Here is a 19,570-nt window from a genome sequence, read left to right on the forward strand (position 1 = left end):
CATGACCCTAATCCAATCAGACTATTTATTCATTCATTCATCAATGACTAACACAGCAATAGATATTGTATATAGATAGATGCTGTACATAGATAGATGTGCTGTTTTATTTGAAGTGTGCTCTCAAAATAACCAGAGCTGAATATAGATGCAGACTTTCATCTCCACTTTCACTTTGTATTCCATCCATCCATTCATTTTCTGAGCCTATCCCAGCTATCATCGGGCAGGAGGCGGGGTACACCCTGAACTGGTTGCCAGCCAATCGCAGGGCACATAAACAAACAACCATTCGCACTCACATTCACTCCTACGGGCAATTTAGAGACTTCAATGAACCTAGCGTGCATGTCTTTTGGGATGTGGGAGGAAACCGGAGTACCCGGAGAAAACCCACACAGGCACGGGGAGAACATGCAAACTCCACACAGGCGGGGCCGGGAATCGAACCCTGGTCCTCAGAACTGTGAGGCAGACGCTCTAACCAGTTGGTTACCGTGGCGCTTCACTTTGTATAAATTTTTTTGAACTTGTACTGGTGTGTGTGTGTGAGTGACTTACTGTGTACTCGTGTGTGTATTAGTAAGGGCTACTTATGAGGGGCCGTTCGGGACATTATTCAGGATTAGCTCTCACACTTACTATTCAAATGCTTTCACACACACACAAACTATTGAAAGGCTCTCATAAGGACTACTCAAACACTCTCATACGCATGAGTCTTGCTCTCATTAACACTACTCAAATGCTCTCATTGACACTACTCAAATGCTCTCAAACGCACGACTCTTGCTCTCATTAACACTACTCAAATGCTCTCATTTACACTAGTCAAATGGTCTCATTTACACTACTCAAATGCTCTCATCAACACTACTCAAATGTGTTCACGCGAGCACGTCAATCACTTTCTCGCACATATCATGCTCACACGTGAATAGTGTAAATCCTTTATTAGGTAGTTCAATTCAAAAAGTGAAATTAAAGAGATAAACTGCACTGCACACACTCAGAGTGAAGTATTTCATATTTAAAATATGTATTATTTTGATGGGCGGCATGGTGGACGACTGGTTAGACCGTCAGCCTCACAGTTCTGAGGACCCGGGTTCAATCCCCGGCCCCGCCTGTGTGGAGTTTGCATGTTCTCCCCGTGCCTGCGTGGGTTTTCTCCAGGCACTCCGGTTTCCTCCCACATCCCAAAAACATGCATTAATTGGAGACTCTAAATTGCCCGTAAGTGTGACTCTGAGTGCGAATGGTTGTTTGTTTTTATGTGCCCTGCGATTGGCTGGCAACCAGTTCGGGGTGTACCCCGCCTCCTGCCCGATGATAGCTGGGATAGGCTCCAGCACGCCCGCGACCCTAGTGAGGAGAAGTGGCTCGGAAAATGGATGGATGGATTATTTTGATGATCGTAGCACATAGCAAATAAAAAAGATTCCCCATATTGAGGAACTAAAATATAACATCAAACGAAATAGTGAATTAATTCAAGAAATAAAGTGATTTTTAATGTAGAAATTAGGCTGGAATTTGCCCTCTGAAATGTACTTCAGTGTTCACTCAATGAGTACTGAAGAAAAACTTTTCAACTATATTGTAATTTATTGAGATGTACCTATATTTTAAAAAGTCATGAAACATTTGACTCGGACTGTGTGTAGTCTGTAGTGCATATCTATGACACGAGTTTTACTACGACAATTAAATTCCTTCATTCCCTTTGGACACCTCATTAGGTACACCGGCGCAGGGGAGATTAAACGCGACTACCCGGCCATCCTGCTTGCAACGAACTGTATACGTTTCATATTGTAACGCAGCGATGTTGAAACGCTGGAGTCCAGGAGTAAACACACGTCCAGTTGCGCTTTAGCCCGAAAGGCACATTTATTCGGCAGCATCCGCGTCCGAATAATGACGTCTCCCGCTTGATAGACGAGCCAGCCTAGCCCTACGTCATACACGACACGGCTTCTGATTGGCCGACTATTATGTCGTATCCTACAGCACCTACACATTAAAAGCAAACATTTTCAATCAATGCGGAAAAGCATTATTGTAGCACAATAATCAACAAGTATACGACATATATATATTAAAAATATATATAATATATGTACTATACAGTATTATTCTTTGTAACGCTACTGCTTAAGTAGTACTTTATGGCTGACGATTGTACTTTATGGCTGTTGGTCAATATCTTATTTTATTTTGAAACCACTTCCTTTTCAACTCGCATAAATACACGCTCACATAAATGTGAAATGTTTGCACACACACACGTCAAACACACTTGCATCAAACACACTCCCATCATCAAATCCATTCATGAAATTTACTCAAATCCTTTCACATTTCTATCTCAAATGCTCGCATACATACTTGTGTGTGGGGGGGGGGGGGGGGGGGGGGGGAATCTTGGTAGATTTATTTTAAGATAGATAGATAGATAGTGTCGTTTTAATACTTATTGGCCAATGTAAGATACCCTACAATCACTAGTTATAATTTAGAACGTACTGTAACCCTACCATCGCTAGTTAGAACGTACTGTTGTTTCGTGCTTGGCTGGAGACAATGACGCATATATACTGTATGCATATAAGATATGTACAGATAATTAGTAGTAAGACAGTACAGAACTTCAATTAATTTACTTCAACTAACATTCTGCAAAATGCATTTATATCATACACTCAGCACCAACACATGCAGTGAAAGGACAGAAGTCCATCCCTTATAAATGAGAATTTAAAAAATAAAAAATTGGGGGGCAGGGCGATTACTTGGTTTGTCGAAGCAATATCTATAGGATAATCGATTCTAAAAAGAGTTGATAGTGACAGCCCTAGTAGTGAGTGTGTGTGTAGTAGTGAGTCCTCGTGTGTACTAGTGGGTGTTACTGTATAACTGTACTTTGTCTATCACTGAGTGTTATTATGTACTAGTGTGTCTTATTGTGTATGTGTGCATGTGTAGTAGTGACTCCAAGTGTGTACTAGTGGGTGTTACTGTAACCTAGTGTGTATGCTGTGCTCATGTGTGAAGTAGTTAGTGTGTACTAATGTGTGTTACTGTGTACTCGTGTGTGGCAGTTACTGGGTATTAGTGTGTTACTGTGTGCTTGTGTATGTAGTACTGAGTGTTACTACATACTTGCGTGTGTAGCAATAGGCTAAGTATACTTAAAGTATGTGCACTATTACAAATGTACATTATATCTCTGACTAGTATAGTGAAAAAAAGCATACGTGTATTTTTGCTCTGTTAATGGTACAGTAATGTAATATTATATACTGTAGTATGTCATTCTGCAAGGAGTATTACCCAAAATATGTCAATAGAGACGGTGTTGTGCAATAGAGTACTGCTAAGATGAAATATATTCAAATGCTAATAGCTAGAGATAGCGTCCCATCTTCAGCAGACGGGGGAAAACACGGAAGCAGCATTCTTCCTCCTGCAACTTTCATCATCACATTATCAATTAAACATGGCTGGCAAAGAGGAGGGGGAAAGTATCGCAGAGGACGAAAGACGAGGAGGACTAGGAAGACGATGAAGCTGGCGGCCTTTTAGCTGAACTCGAAATTATCAACCGACACTCAATACCGACGTCCTTGTGAGCCAACACTGTGACTTTTACCATAAGACACAAGATAGAAATTTACAACTAACTCTTTCTCAGCCTCGCGACATGACAGCCAAGAGAGTCAACTACAACATGAGAGCCGAGTCAAACATGACATGAGAGCCGAGAGTAAACTATGAAATGAGAGCCTCGAGTCTGATGAGAGCCAGGATTTTAATGCATCACACACTCTCATCCCCATGTGTCTTTTAATGCACCACATACACCCATCTCTGGGGGACGGTGGGTGTGACTGAGCCCACACATGAAGATAAAAAAAATCTGGCATTTAATAGTTTTGATCATATTTTGTGTGGTGTGCTCCGATAGCAACACAAAACACCACATACATAAAGAGCCTATTCCACCGCCAATCTTGAAATCTCGCGTGGTCACACGTGAGCTCACAAAACCGATGCAATATAAACACTTTCAGCTTTGCGCCGATGTTTTCCAAAACTTTCCCTGGAGGCTTGAGATATGGTGTTATGCCCAAAAAACCACTTGCTTTGGAAAAATACTTCTTGCTGTAACCCACTTTTGTAGAAAAAAAACAACATCGGGAAAGACATGCTTGTTTTTATTTACGGTTGTTTCCTTTTGTTGACTCAGGAAGCTTCTTGATTGGCTATATTCCGTTCCACGTCACAATTTAACGCGTCATGACTAGGGAGATGTCAACTTTCCCTCACACACATGAATGCTTTTGGTCGTAAATATTGAATTGGAGTAATGGCCTCATTGAATCTGCGACAGTAACATCTGACTTCTTTTTTTTGGTCTTTATTTTGCCCGTGAGAGCATAATCGACCAGCTGGAAGTTAAAGGTGATTAGGAAGTGGTCAGGTAGGATAGGATTTTGTTTAAAAAGTTGTCATTGTAAAGTCCGTAGGTCAGCACTAGGTTGTGTGTGTGTGATTATGACAGTGGGTTATTCCATTTACTACTTGTGAGAACCCAACTCCAAGTATGTGACGAGCATAAGCCGTCCTAATCGGCATCAATATGAATGTTAGTTACCCACTATGATTATTCTATCTAGAGTCAACTACATCATGAGACCCCAGCGAGTCAACTACGAAATGAGATCTCAGAATCAAATACAAAATGAGATCCTAGAGAGTCAACTATGAAATGAGAGCAGTCAGCTCCTTCCAACATGAAACCACTTTAAAGTGGAAATCAGTGGTTGTTGTTGTTGTTTTACTCTAGTCTGCAGCTCACAGGAGGACTTTCTGTCTCCTCCGAGTGGAGTGAACAATAACTCAATTACCATTGGTTGTCTGTGCTGACTCACGATTGGCTGATAAGCATCAAGATGACCATCCGATTGGTCAATTCACGATTAATGGAATTTTCTTTTCATTATTATTATTATTATTATTATTATTTATCATGCCTGATCTGGAATCAGTGTGTTTACTTTCAGGCCCATTAAACCTCTTTGCATCTTTCCTTCCTTTTCTCCTCATGTTCTCATTTCCTTCTGTCCTTGTCTCCTTATTTCATTCTCTGTCCTTGTCGTCTTGTCTGTTTCCTTTTGTCCTTGTCTCATATTTCCTAAATTACTTATCTCATTATCTCTATTTACTTCTCTCCTTGTGTCCCCATTTCTTCCTCTCCTTCCCTCCTTGTCTCGTCATATTCTCATTTCCTTGTCTCCTTATTTCCATTAGTCATTTTCGCTCCCTTCCTTTTCCCCCATTATCTCAATTTCCTATTCTCCTCATGTTCTCATTTCTTTTTCATCCCTTTCCCCTCATGTCTTCCTTTCCTTCTGTCCTTGTTTCCTCATGTTCTCATGTCCTTCTCCCATCATATCACAATTTCCCTCTCTTCTCATGTCCTCATTTACTTTTCCATGTTTCCTCATTTTCCATCCTTTTTTTCCTGATGTCATCATTTCATTGTCCTTTTTTCCTCTTGTCCTCATTCCCTTCTATCATTTTCTTCTCATGTCTTCATGTTCTGCTGTCCTTGTCTCCTTATATTCTCATTTCCTTTTCTCATTTCCTTTTGTATCCTTGCCTTCTCATGTCCTCATTTCCTTTTGTTCGTCTCATATTGTCATTTCCTTCTCCCCTCGTTATCTCAATTTCCTTCTCCCCTCATGTCCTTGTTTCCTCTTCCATCCTTTGTTTCTCATGTCGTCATTTCCTTTTCTCCTTGTCTCATATTTTCGTTTCCTTCGCCCCTCATTATCTCAATTTCATTCCCTCCTCATGTTGTCTTTTCCTCCCCTCTTGTCTCCTCATTCCTTCTCCTTCATTGTCTTCTCATGTCCTATTTTCCTTCTCCCCTTGTCTCCTCATTTTCCCATTTCTCCTCTCCTTCTATCCTGCTTTCCTTCTCCGTCCTTCTCTTCTCAGATCCTCATTTCCTTTTAGTCCTTGTCTCATATCTTAATTTCCTTCTCTCCTCGTTATCTCAATGTCCTTCTCTCTTCATGTTGTCATTTTCCCCTTTCCTTGTCTCCTCCTGTTGTTTCCTTGCAGTACTCCTTGTGTACTAGAAGGATGCCTGTCAGGTTCATGTGTCGGTTGGTCTGACGGTTGTCGTGGCGACCCTCTGACATCTTTTTTTTTAGTGTTGTTGCCACTCTTCTAGAACTTTCCCTTCTCAGAGTTTCCCTCCGTGTTGAGTGCGGGATGACATAATCCCATCATGAAATATTTAAACACTAGAACCGGGATGACCCAGCCCTTTTGGGACCTCCCACTCTTGTGTAACCTTTATTTCTCCTGACATCTGACCAACCGCCACCCTCACCTCTCATTTTGTGTGCATGTGTTTGCCACATGTGGATGACATGAGGATGCCATCATGTGACATGAGGATGACATCATGTGACATGAGGATGACATCATGTGACAGGAGGATGACATGTGACAAGTGGATGACATCAGGTGAAATCAGATAACATCATGTGACATGACGATGACGTGACATGAAGATCAATCAATCAAACTTCATATGCATAGCACTTTTCATGCATAAAATGCAACTCAAAGTCATTTACATTAATCAAAATCAACCCCGCCCACCCACAGACACGCATAAACATACAGGTTAAATGACTAAGCATATCCTCCTGACCGATCATCAGTGTTTGGAGGATTACTTTGGAAATGTAGTTGGTTACAATAACAAGTTACTCTGTTGAAAATGTAATAGTAGTGTAACTATTTCAATTCCTTCCTCAAATTAATATAACTAATTACATTTGATTACATTTTAATTACTTTTATTAATTTTGAATGACAGCATCAATAGGACCTCCTCTAAAAAAAGTGAATTAACACTATAGGTCATTATTTTGGAATTAACCACATATTTGTTCTTCAAAAATTCTTAATTGATAAAGCATGAAATGAAAATTCATAATAAAAATGTTTGCATGTGGAAAAACACCATACCATACCATGTTGCCCTAATGACAAATGTTCAGACTTTAGACAATATCGCTTCATCTGACAACTCAGATGAGTGAATGTTCCAGAACATAAGTCCAAAATTGTAAAGATGAAACTGTTCAAAAGTCAATGTTCTTTTATGCGTGTTCAAAAGTGTAACTATGAGTTTAACCAGTGGCGAGGCCAGCCCTATTTTGGCTAGGATGAAGTCCACCTAAAACTTGCCTTAGCCCACCCTATGAATTCACCCTCAAATTAATTATATTTATTCATTTATTTATTTATTATTTTCTTAGAATAGTGTGGTGATGGCACACCCTTTAACATTGACAAAAAAGTAAACCTCGTGAAATTCTGTTGAGAAATGAGCAGGTTATGACTTAATGTCAATTCCCATGCGTTCATTGCCTTTGAAGGGAACATCGAGTTTCCCAACATGGCCGCCACATAGGCACGTCGGTTAGCCAGGCTGCTACAGTATAGTCTTCATATCTATGGTCAGAACTGTTACACACATTTCCAGCTGTGTTAACGTTAACGCTAATGACCAGGTAATGCTTGATTTACAACCCTGACACAATATATGAAATGACAGTTGACCACACAGTGATGCTTCAATATCTCTTGAATTACTGTATGTTATGTGTCGGCATTGACTTGGCAGGGGATCGTAATGGTACGTACTGCGTAGCTATTAGCTAATGGAGCTTCCATCCATCCATTTTCTGAGCCACACTTGGAGCTATCGCTAGCGAATTGAATAGCAAAGAGTCATTGCCCAGTGAATCTGATGTGATATGAAATGTTTCCGTGAAGTATTATATGCCAAGATAGGGCGTGTTCATGTGTTTTTTTTTTTTTTTTTACTTTTTAGACTAATGGAAAGAAAGAAAATAATTCAAATTTGACGCACCTCAATGTATAATTTACACTGAAAATCAATGTTATAGTAACTGTGTAAATACAAAACAGGATAAAAATGGTAATTGTTTGAGTGAAAATGACCAAAGATATATTTATATATTTCAAATTTGTCATTACAGTTCACTTTCATTTAATCATTCCTTCTTCCAAACAGTCGTGTTTCCTTTCATCACTTTCGTGGTTCAGAACTGCATTATTTAGCTCACACTGCCATCTATTGGCTCAAAATGCAACAGCATAGTAGTAACAAAAAGTAGGTCACAGACTCCTGGATTGGCCAAAATAAAAATCATGGGTAGTTGTGTGTGGTGTAAATATATACATATATATATATATATATATAAATATATATATATATAAAAGGTGACCTTATTAAAAAAAACGTATTTATTCTTTAATAGAGGATAGCTGGGATAGGCTCCAGCACTCCCGCGGCCCTTGTGAGTATACGCGGAAAATGGTTGGATGGATAGAGCTAGAGACTAGCCAAAATGGTTTTAATATTCCTTTCCTCTGAGATGAAATATTGTATTCATACTGTGAAAAAAATGGCTGTGCTTTTCTGACAATAAACCATACTTTTATGATGTATTGAATAAATAGAATAATTATTATTATACTTATTATTAGTAGTAGTAGTATATTATTATTATTATTATTATCTATTAGTGGCGAGGCTAGCCCCATTTTGGGTCATCCACCAAATGGTCTTTTTCAAGATTTAAAAAGTTCGACTAAATTTCTGAAGGATACTTTACAAAATTAGGTCATGGGCTGAGCCCACCCAAAGTACTCGACCTAGACTCACCCTGAGTCTAACCTTTTCAAGTGACATCATGTTACATGAGGATGACATCATGTGAAATGGGAATGACATCAGGTGGAATGAGAATGGCATGTGACAGGTGGATGACATCATGTGACTGAAGAATTGATGTGACATGAGGCTAACATCATGTGACATGAGGATGACATGCGACGGGATGTTGACATGTTGATGACATCACATGGTATGAAGGTGACATCATCTGATATGACATTGACACCGTTGAAGCCACAGCTCCTGATTTAAACATTGTGGACGCAGGTACGGCGACATGGTTCCGAACACCATCGCCGGGAAGATTTTCGGCTCCATCTGCTCGCTGAGCGGCGTGCTGGTCATCGCCCTCCCCGTGCCCGTCATCGTGTCCAACTTCAGTCGTATCTACCACCAAAACCAGCGTGCAGACAAGATGCGAGCGCAGCAGGTCGGCGCACCAGGAAACCATGATATCGTCAACAGCAAAGTCAACACAATCACATCTTCGTATTCATTACATTTAAGAAAAGTTCAAACTTGACTTAACTTCACCACTTATACGAAACTAACTACATACTCGAATTTACTACTCTAACTACACTACCCTGACTATACTACCCTAACGACACAACTCTGAATTACACCACTTTAACTACACTCCTGTCACTACACTACTTAAACTACACAAACTGCATACTCTTGTTAAATACGCTTACCAAACTACTCTCACTATACTATTTTTACTACACTTCTCCAACTACACTACTCCAAGTACATTTATGTAATTACACTACTCTAAATACATTCTCTCACTACCCTACTCGAATCCCACTTCACTAACTACACTACTGTAACTATTTTACTGTAACTACACTACTCGAACTTAAACTACACTACTCTCATTATATGACTCTAACTTCACTTCTCTAACCACACTACTCAGAGTATACTAATCTCACTACACTACATCAATTACGATAATCTCACTACATCACTACACTACTTTACCTAAAGTCCTCTAACCACACTATTTTTCACTTAGCTAACTCTACCTATAAATCTCTCTCAAACTATAGTACTCTAACTACACTACTCTCATTACACTACTTTTTCTACACTACCCTAACTACACTTCTCTCAATACACTAGTCTAACTACTCAGTCCACTGCTCTAACTACGCTAACTAGCTGCACTACTACTAATACACTACTGTAACTGACTATGCTACTTATAACACTACATGTCTGTTACATGTCTGTAACTACACAGCGTTTGCAAAAGAACTTAACACAATGTTAAAAACAAATTTATCTCACAGAAAGTGCGCTTGGCTCGAATCCGCATGTCAAAGAAAGGAACTACTAACGCCTTCCTGCAATACAAAGAAGATCGAGCTCTTGGGGTGAGATACATACTCACACATACACCTCATAAAAACACACAACAAACAACCATAACTTGTGTTTGTAGGATATTGTGTAAAAAAATATTTTTTTTGATTGATGATCTTTGATGTCAGTTTGAACCAGTAAGTACATTTACAACACCACAATGCAGCTTGTCACACTGTAGAATTTCTGATTAAACGTGTGCGTGTGTGTGTGCAGGACCGGGACAGTGACAGCGGCGCTCTGTGCGTAAGGAACAAGTCGGCATTCGAACATCAACATCATCACCTTCTTCACTGTTTAGAGAAGACCACGGTCAGTAGAATATGCTATAGTCATTGCCATTATCACTGTATGTGACAATAATAATAATAATAATAATAATAGGCAGCACAAGAGATTCATATCCGGCTTTGCCTGTGCGGAGTTTGCATGTTCTCCCTGTGCCTGCGTGGGTTTTCTCCGGGTACTCTGGTTTCCTCCCACATCCCAAAAACATGCATGGTAGGTCATTTGAGAACCAAAACAAAATTATGTGCAGCCCTGATTCTAAAATTATTTAGAGGGGGCATCAATTACTGCCGTTTTTTCACTATTCATGGGGGTTTACTGTATATAATTTAACTTTTAAAAAGCCACACCCAGAAAGGCAGACTGGCCAATCACAGTGTAGCAAAGAGTAAACGTGTGACACTTTCCTGGCAATGTGCCATGCACTGCTGGGCTCTGGAGAAATGCTAGCCACACAGTATTTAAATCCCTCCAAAATCAACACGCACATGTCTTGTAAACAATGTACTTGTATTATCTGTAAAAATAATTATCTGCTGTTCTTAGCTTGTAGTGTTATGGTACTAACATGAGGCCTTTAGCCATCTAAGCTTATGAAGTTAGCCCCTGGTTGCAGCATTTGCATAGGCTTGAAAAAAGACAACAGCATAGGACAATGACAGTAGTAGAATAGAGTAGCAAATACGACAGGACGGAACAGGAGCCGCACGCCAGGCAGTGCTACACCCTGTGAGGAAGGGGTTTGACAAATAGCAAGGACAAGATGGGAAGGACATGACAAGGAAGGACAAGACAGGATGAGAGCAGTGTTCCAGGCAGTTCTTCACCACGTAAGCCTGTGATGTAATGAATAGTAAATAGGACAAGTTGGGCTAGGACAGGAGTCACAGGACAGGAGCGGTAAGCCAGGCACTCCTGTGTTAGCGGCATGTGGTGGGAGTAGCTATGCAGTTCCAATCAGCCCACATTTTCCCTCCACAGAACCACGAGTTCACGGACGAACTCAACTACAGTGAACTGTGCATCACAGAGTCGGTGGGCTTCCGGACCAGCCGCAGCACCTCCCTGTCCAGCCAGCAGGGGGCGCTAAACCACTCCACAGGCTGCTGTCCCCGCCGCGTCCGGAGGCGAGCGGCCATGCGGCTGGCCAACTCCACCGTGTCAGTGAGCCGTGGTAGCATGCAGGAGCTGGACATGATGCACGGAAAGGGGATACCTGACCCACCACAGACGTAAACCATAAGACGCACCCCATAAAACAACAACAAATCACATTGTTTCTTTTGTGTGAATACTGAAGAACATTCACACATCTTATTCTCTCTCCCGTAAATCATTCTCCACATTTTTTACATTGTACTTTGCTCAAGTTCACAATAGCTTTCCCAAATTTAGATATTTCACATATTTACCTGCTCCTTTCACAATTCTCGACTGCTTCACACCATTCCAACTTCGTCTCACATTCTACATTTCAACATTTCAATGATCTCTACAGCAATACAAAGTCACCTCTTCAGCATTCACAAATAATTTGTTGTTGCTGTTGTGTTGCTGACATGTCCGTTTGTGTCTCAGTCGTTCCAGCCTCAACGCTCAGATCAACCTCAAGCTTAACTGTGGCGAGCAAGACTTCAGCGCTGCCATCATAAGCATCCCCACACCGCCTGCCAACACGCCCGACGAGAGCCTGCCACCCTTGCCGGCTGCCATCCCGGGGGGCATCCTGCGCAACACGCGCGCCACTGCCTACACCCCTGATGCCGTCAAGATCTCCTCCTTGTAACCTCTGCCAGGGCCTGACCGAAACCGCCCCGCACCCCATTGCCTGCCTTCCCGTCGCAGCTGACAGTCTGCAGCTGGCCAAGGAATTGTGGGTAGAAGACATAAAAACACTTCCCAGCTTTGTCCTCAGTCGATGATGAAAGTGGACATCCAAATACGCAAAGCAGGAAGTAATCGTCAATAATCAACAATAGGATGAAATGTTTGTGTGTTGCGTGTTTGACATAAACAAAACTAGTCGACGAAGCAAAAATGGACAGGTCACCTTTCTTCCATCGCACAATAATAAGCGTCTTATTCTTCTAACGTGATTACATTTAACAAAAGAAAACAAACAAAAGCACTACAACTGATTAAACATGTCAAGCATAGCATTTTGGTTAGATTGTTGATTTGTTAGCAGCATGGTGGCCTACTGGTTAGCACGTCTGCCTCACACACGGGGTTTGAATCTCGGTTCCAGCCTTCCTGTGTAGTTTCCACGTTGTTCCCATCCTTGCGTGCACATTTTCCCTCCCACATTCTGAAAAAATGTTAGTATGTTTGCTTCACTGAAGACACAGAAATTGTCCAGAGGTGGGAATGGGAATGGGAATGCTCGTTTGTCTATATGTGCCCAGACATTCACTAGCGACCAGTCCATTGGTTGTCTATTTGTGACCTGACATTGGCTGGTGACCAGTCCATTGTTTTTCTGTATGTGCCCTGAGATTGTCCAGGATGTATCTCACCTGACTTTGGACGAAAGGGCGGTGTACAATCTGGACTGGTTGCCAGTCAATGTCAGGGCACCCATAGACAAACAATGGACTGGACATCAGCCAATGTTAAAGGAACTATCGCTTCCAGATGGCATATATTTCACAATGCTCAAGAAAATGAAACTGGTAATCATTTTGATAATTTTAGAGCAATCAGTAAATAACTAATTACTAATTCCCCTAGTAACGTCCCTTTTTCATCGCCAAAATCGACCCCAAATTCACTGCTTATCCGGCCGGTGTGGACAAAAGAATCTATTATACTATAAACTGGCAGTATTTAGTCAGATTTTATACATTGACACTGTTGGAGAGAATTCTATTTAACTATCTAATTAGCTTGTTAGCTGACGGGCTAGCGAACGTAATAAACAGTTAACTTTACCTTAAATGTCTGTTGTGTAGATCTATGCGCGGTGCATGGAGCAAGGCTGTGGAGTATTGGGCGAAGCTAACGCCGGTCTACGAGCCCACTATTGGCCAGTACGTACCAGCCTACACGATAGTACCAGGCCACTTCGCAATGGAGCCGTCCAACTCGCCCTCAGCTCACTGGGTGAGCTGCGCGTGAGTCACCACAACAGAGACACTAGCCCAAATAACACAAAACACTTCAGGGAAGAGGCATTTTTCGGGTTGGAGGCAGAGGTTGATGGCTAACTGCATGATGTCGTTGCGCTAGAAATACGCCAAGCTATAATGACTAAGTAATTTCGCAATTCCAGTGAATAGCCATAGACGGCCCTCGTTAGATATTGTGTGGGGACGGGGTGCGGGGGCTCATGCCAAAAAGTATACGCCCCAGGCTGCTGTCGTCACGGGGCTAGTTTTTAGACATCAACCATTCGCACACACATTCACACCTACGGGCAATTTAGAGTCTTCAATCAACCTACCATGCATGTTTGTGGGTTGTGGGAGGAAACCAGAGTACCCGGAGAAAACCCACGCAGGCACAGGGAGAACATGCAAGCTCCACAGAGGCCGGGCCGGGATTTGAACCCCGGTCCTCAAAACTGTGAGGCAGATGTGCTAACCAGTCGGCCGCCTGTCAGGGCACATATAGACAAACAATGCACTCGTCATCAGCCAGTCGCAGTGTAATCAGATTTTTCAAAATAATTGACACGTTTCAGAATAATAATTCATGATACAAATGTTAAATCACATTTATTGTTGTGGTGGAAGAAACCTGAGCCCAAACTTGACCACCTGCTAGCTTAAATATAAGTGCTGCTTGTGCACGTGGCCACTTTGACATTCCTCAATTTCCTCTTGGGCCACTCAGAAGCGAGCGTATTTGAGCGTGTGACCAAGCACAAATTGCAACATATTTTGTATCATAAACGTTCACCTGCTACTTTCAATCAACCCCCAACCTCCCTCAAAAAAAAAAAAAAAAAAAAAAAAGGTCGCCACCTGGTCCGTGCATGAGCCTCGTAAGACTTCAACTTTAGCCAGCGTAGCGTAGAAAAAAACTAAGGGGGGAAATGTCTTTTTTTATTTTGCATGACGACTTTCTTATGATTTTTGTTTCCATTCAACCACCGAGACATGGCATAATTCAGGAATGTTCCTGGGCCGGAATGCTGAGAGACGTCACTACTATGCATGGATACCGTTGTAGGTATTTGATCTCTACGCACTCTTGTTCACTGGACTTCTTCTTCTGACCCACAAATAAAAAGTAAACCATGCTAATGTTAGCACCATTGATGATAATTTCAGCATTAACATGTTGACACAAACTGTGGAGAGAGTTTGTCACCTCGCTACTTCCTGTGCAATTGAGCCTCTCACAGGAATTAGCAGGAGCATTAAAGACGGCTGTGCCAATGATGGCTAACGTTAGCGGCGACTGATGCTAATTTGTACCTCACACAGGATGTAGCTGGAGTGTCTAGGGTGGCCACGCCAACAATAGGCTAACATTAGCCCAAAGTCGCATCAGTCTTAAGTAATGCAAGTTTGCACTAACTTTTGCACCTCACACAAGAAGCGTCCAAGGAGGCCAGGACAACAATGACTAACTTTAGCGCAAATTCTTAGTGAACATTTGCGCGTCACACATTAAGTAGCCGGCGCATTCAAGATGGTCATGCCAATGATAGCTAACTTTGGTGCTTCACTCTTTGCTAATGCTAACTTGCGCTAACATTTGCGCCTCACAAAGGAAGTAATCGAAGTGTCCAAGATGGCTTTGCAAACACCAGCTAACATTAGCAATGACAGACGCTAATGTGCGGTAACATTTGCGCCTCAGACAGAAAATAGTCGAAGCGTCAAAGGGGGCCACAACAACAACAATGGCTAACGTTAGTGACAACTGTTGCTAATTTTAACAAACATAAGCATGAACATGTTGACAAAAGTGGGGGGTGAGGGAGTTCAGTGAACAAATTAATAATAATGAATAATGATTTAAAAAATGATTAAAGCACAGACATGTATATTATTTAAACAAATAAACGACATAACAACAAACTTGTGTCCCTTTTTTTTTTTTTTTTACTTTTATTGGTTTTTCAAAATAAAATAAATAAATAAGAAAAACACGTGTATCCAGTCACTTGGATGTAGCCATTTCTTTTCAATAGCTTACTTACATGCTTCCAGCATGATCATAAGCAGGTGTTTGTTATCCATTTCCACATTTTTATCCCGCCAAACAAGTAAAGTATGAGAAGATACGATATGAAGCCGACGCCACACCCCCTCTCTCTGTCCTCTAAGCCGCGCCCAGGACAGGTGAGAAAGAGGCATTGTTGGAGGGGAGCAGTTTCATAGACAGGAAGGAGCAATATTTTGATGTTTTTCTGCTTTTACACTTTTTTTTCGGAGGCCGTGCCTTGTGTCACCTTGTCTTGGAACATTAGACCAACTTTCACCTTCTTCACTCAGAAGCTTTTGAAACGTCCTCGGTGTGTATTTTCTTTCCACCTCTCGTACACACGCGCCCACTTTTCGTCACCCTGATGGAGGAGGACGCGCACGGGGCTCGAGTCAAGTGAAAGAGATAGATAGAGAGAGAGAGAGAGAGAGAGAGACCACCGCGTGACGTCATGGATCAGTTGGAGGCGGGGCAAAGGTTCAGCTCGAGACAAGTGAGTGGAGTGACGTCACCGCCGGCACAACCGGTTCGGCAGCACGCACACTAAACCAGCATGTCATTTAGTGGTTGGCGTAATGCCTCACACTTTCGGGGTCTGGGTTCGAAAATCGTCTTTAGCCTCCCCTCTGTTCAGTTTGTGTGTCGTCCCTGTGCTTTTGTGGGGGTTTCCACTCAATTAAAAAACTAAAATAAAAAAAAAACTTGTTAGCTTCATTGAAGAGCAAACTGGCATAGATTTGGCTCCTGGAAATAAAACAATGTCCAAGTCGATGGGCCCTATGCGACGCTGTTGAGTGCGATTGCCAACTGCTGTATAGTATGTGCCGCATGCACCGAACATCACTGCGCAACTCTGGCTGGTCGTCAACAGGAGGTGTCGCCCTCCACAGAATGCCTCCCTGGGGGGCTGCCCATATCAGTAACTGCCACTGACAGTGAATGCATTGGATCAAACCCCAGTGGGGGTTCGACAGCACACAGAAAAGTGTCATTGGTTACTAGTCATCAGATGCAAGATGTAAGCCAATGCTAATTTCAGTATTTGACATGATAGCTGATTAACTGGCTGATTAATTTTAAAATATATTACAAATAAAATAACTTATTTTTTGCTCCCTTAATGCTTACAACAATAAAGATAGGAATTACAGGCAGAACTACTACTACCACTTACTTTGTCCTTTAGTTTTTGTTTAACTTTACAAGTAACAGGAAGTACAAAAGTACAAAAAGAAGCAGAAGATTTTGTTGTCAAAGCAAAATGAAGCTCAGGAGCTTCTGCAGCATAAACGGAACATGGTAATCCACCATTGCTGTTGTAAATCTTTGCTGTGTTCGAGCACGGCCATGTGAGAAATGGCCAACCACGTCGTTGGTCATTGTCTAAGGAAAAATGCTTATTGGATTGAATGGATTAAGAGCTCTAGTGGACAAATGGCGTAAATACATTATTCTGAATGACTCAAACACTGAACAGCATTTACTGTTTCATGACAAAGTAAGAATATGTTGGCGTTGAATCGGCAAAACTCAGACCGATTATGATTTTAAAAGGGCTAATAGCCTGTGAAATCAGACCAATGATTAATCAGTCTGGCCCTACTAAACATTTGAAGCATTTTCTTTAAAGTGACAATCTTATCTGACTGGATCACCATGGCAACACCCACCCTGCCCCCAGGATCTGAACCTGGAGGCCACCCTTCAGTTTCTGCCCACCCCGGATGCCAAAAAGCTGGAGAAGAATCCAGTGCGTCGCAGGAAGTTGTGGATCGGTGTTGGCCTGGTGGCAGCAGCCGCCGCTCTGTCTCTGCTGACCGGACTGCTGGTGTGGCGCTTACACCGTGAGTGGACAGCCTTTTTTCTCCCTTCGGTGTGTTGTTAGCATGTTTTGTCTGTGCATGAATGTGCAATTATGTGCCCAGTGCACCGCGATGTGGCCGTGACACGCGTATACGTGGGCTCCATGGCCATCGCCAACCAGCGCTTCCTGCCGGACTACGAGGACCCTGGCAGCGGGCCGTTCGCCAAGATGGCGTCTCTCGTCAGCCAACAGGTGAGTGGCGGCGTGGCCCTAATACATCATGGCACTAACAACAACAACACTAACATTTAATATTGCAGCTAAGAGTGATGTACAACGAAAACACGGTGTTGGGCAAATACTTCAGACGCACGTCGGTGGAAACCTTCAGGTGGGTCACGTGACTTGTGTAAATGACAAAATGTTTTCCTGTATCAAATGTCACGTCAAACGTCATGTTTCCCCCCGGTGCAGTGATGCCGGCGGTGATACCGTGACGACGTACTACCACTCCGAGTTTGACATCCCTGCCTCCCAGCAAGCCTCGGTGGACGCCGCCATCCAGTCGCTGCAAACGGCAGCAGGAAGTCAACAAAGTCGACAAGGCAGAGTGCTGCTGAAACCCCAGCATGCGCTCGACGTTGACAGCGTTGTCGCGCGAGGTCGCCAATCCCACAACAATCAATTATCAATCTAGAGATTTATCGTGGGGACCATCGGAGACAGAGATGATAAAATTGTGTCGTTTTTGTCTGTAGCCATCGATCCACGGATGACATCATCGTCCTTATTGGGTAAGAATAAGATTTAATGATTTTTTTTCTTTTGTTTTATTGTCACTGCCATTGGCTGGTATGTAGTCCATAGTTTTTCTTTGCATGTTCTGCCATTGACTGGCGACTAGTCTGTTGTTTGTGTGTACTGTATGTAGGGTTGGGCATCGAGAATTGAGAACCGATTGGAATTCGGCTGGTTCTCCCGGAATCGTTCAAATTAAAACATTTCGGTTCCCAGTTTTGATGGGTACAGTCCACCGACCCCGAAAAAGAAGTGACGAAAACCAACGAAGAAGCCGCAAAAATCAACGCACACTAAGATGTGCTTGTGCCCAACGGCAGCGGCGAACAAAAGTGTATTTTAACTATGTTAAAAGAAATGACCAGTCATCTCAGTGAAACACTTGGATTAAGATTATATTGTGCAAAGGAGGCTTTCATGATGTGTATGTCTGACGTCCTCCCTCCCACTCCGAGCCTCAGCATACACCACGCGGAACATCAGTCAAGTCAATTGGGTGAGTGAAACAATAAAATACAAGTTGAATGGTGGGTTGCACTCTTGCACTGATGGTTTTTAGTGTTTATTTTAGTCTTCAAACCAACGCAAGAGCTGATGACAGACGCAAAAATAAAATATAACTTCTTTACCATACTGGAAAGATAGTAGAAACAGTCACATTACAAGTTTAACATTGAGCTAAAACTTTACCAAAGGTCAAACTAGGAACTTTACATCACAATAAATTGGGACAAAATTCACAAAAACGTCATCTCACGGTACCACAAACACTAAGCTTGTCTCTCATCGTTGGGTAGGTAAAGGAATCAACGTTTTACAGAGCATATGGTTGCATTCCCAATTTTTGTTTCGTTTTACTTTTTCAAAGTTTTTCGTGCAAACCCTTCAAAAAAAATGCTGCATGCTTAAAACAGGAAGTCAAGTTGAAACTTGCAAATATAAACCATTTGACGTGATAAAAAATTCACAAATAACTATTTTAACAATGCTATATTGAACATTTAGCTGAAACAATAATTAATGAATATTACAGTTAGTCATTTGGGTTAGTTCCACACCCATGCCTTTTATTTCACAGGTTTGATATTGATACTGGTTATAAAGAACTCTGAGTCAAATGTTCATTTTAGTTCAATGCTGCAGGCTGCTAATAAAATGGATGTTCATAATTTGGACACCCTTCATTTAAACCATGCAAACTTTTTTGACCCAGCCCCCTAAAAGAATCGGAATCGAGAATCGTTTGGAGCCGGAATCGAAATGAGGAGCCAGAACCGCTCAAATTCAAATGATGCCCAACCCTAACTGTATGTGCCCTCACATTGGCTGGCAACCAGTCCAGGGTGTACCCA

The 19,570-nt window shown here is 42.0% G+C and overlaps 2 protein-coding genes across 7 annotated transcripts in view; both read left to right on the top strand.

Moving 5' to 3' along the window:
- Nucleotides 1–15,481, top strand: part of kcnd1 (potassium voltage-gated channel, Shal-related subfamily, member 1) — a 42,250-nt gene extending 26,769 nt beyond the window's left edge. Inside the window, exons 5-9 of the mRNA XM_061787652.1 lie at nt 9,065–9,227; nt 10,099–10,182; nt 10,388–10,483; nt 11,441–11,691; nt 12,038–15,481. Of these exons, the coding sequence (XP_061643636.1) occupies nt 9,065–9,227; nt 10,099–10,182; nt 10,388–10,483; nt 11,441–11,691; nt 12,038–12,245 (802 nt within the window). The 3' untranslated portion in view covers nt 12,246–15,481. The remainder of the gene's footprint in view (nt 1–9,064; nt 9,228–10,098; nt 10,183–10,387; nt 10,484–11,440; nt 11,692–12,037) is intronic.
- A 244-nt stretch (nt 15,482–15,725) lies between these two features.
- The window catches only part of LOC133484603 (suppressor of tumorigenicity 14 protein homolog), a 33,272-nt gene continuing 29,427 nt past the window's right edge, over nt 15,726–19,570 (top strand). For 5 of the 6 annotated variants that reach the window (XM_061787483.1, XM_061787463.1, XM_061787473.1 and 2 more), the window contains exons 1-6: nt 15,726–16,109; nt 17,298–17,460; nt 17,542–17,672; nt 17,741–17,811; nt 17,895–18,082; nt 18,179–18,214. In XM_061787483.1, the coding sequence (XP_061643467.1) occupies nt 16,068–16,109; nt 17,298–17,460; nt 17,542–17,672; nt 17,741–17,811; nt 17,895–18,082; nt 18,179–18,214 (631 nt within the window). In that variant the 5' untranslated portion in view covers nt 15,726–16,067. Of the gene's footprint in view, nt 16,110–17,246; nt 17,461–17,541; nt 17,673–17,740; nt 17,812–17,894; nt 18,083–18,178; nt 18,215–19,570 lie in introns of all 6 variants that reach the window. The other variant, XM_061787500.1, reaches the window with a different exon arrangement.

This window comes from Phyllopteryx taeniolatus, chromosome 1, assembly GCF_024500385.1.
Source record: "Phyllopteryx taeniolatus isolate TA_2022b chromosome 1, UOR_Ptae_1.2, whole genome shotgun sequence".
Classification (NCBI taxonomy): domain Eukaryota; kingdom Metazoa; phylum Chordata; class Actinopteri; order Syngnathiformes; family Syngnathidae; genus Phyllopteryx; species Phyllopteryx taeniolatus.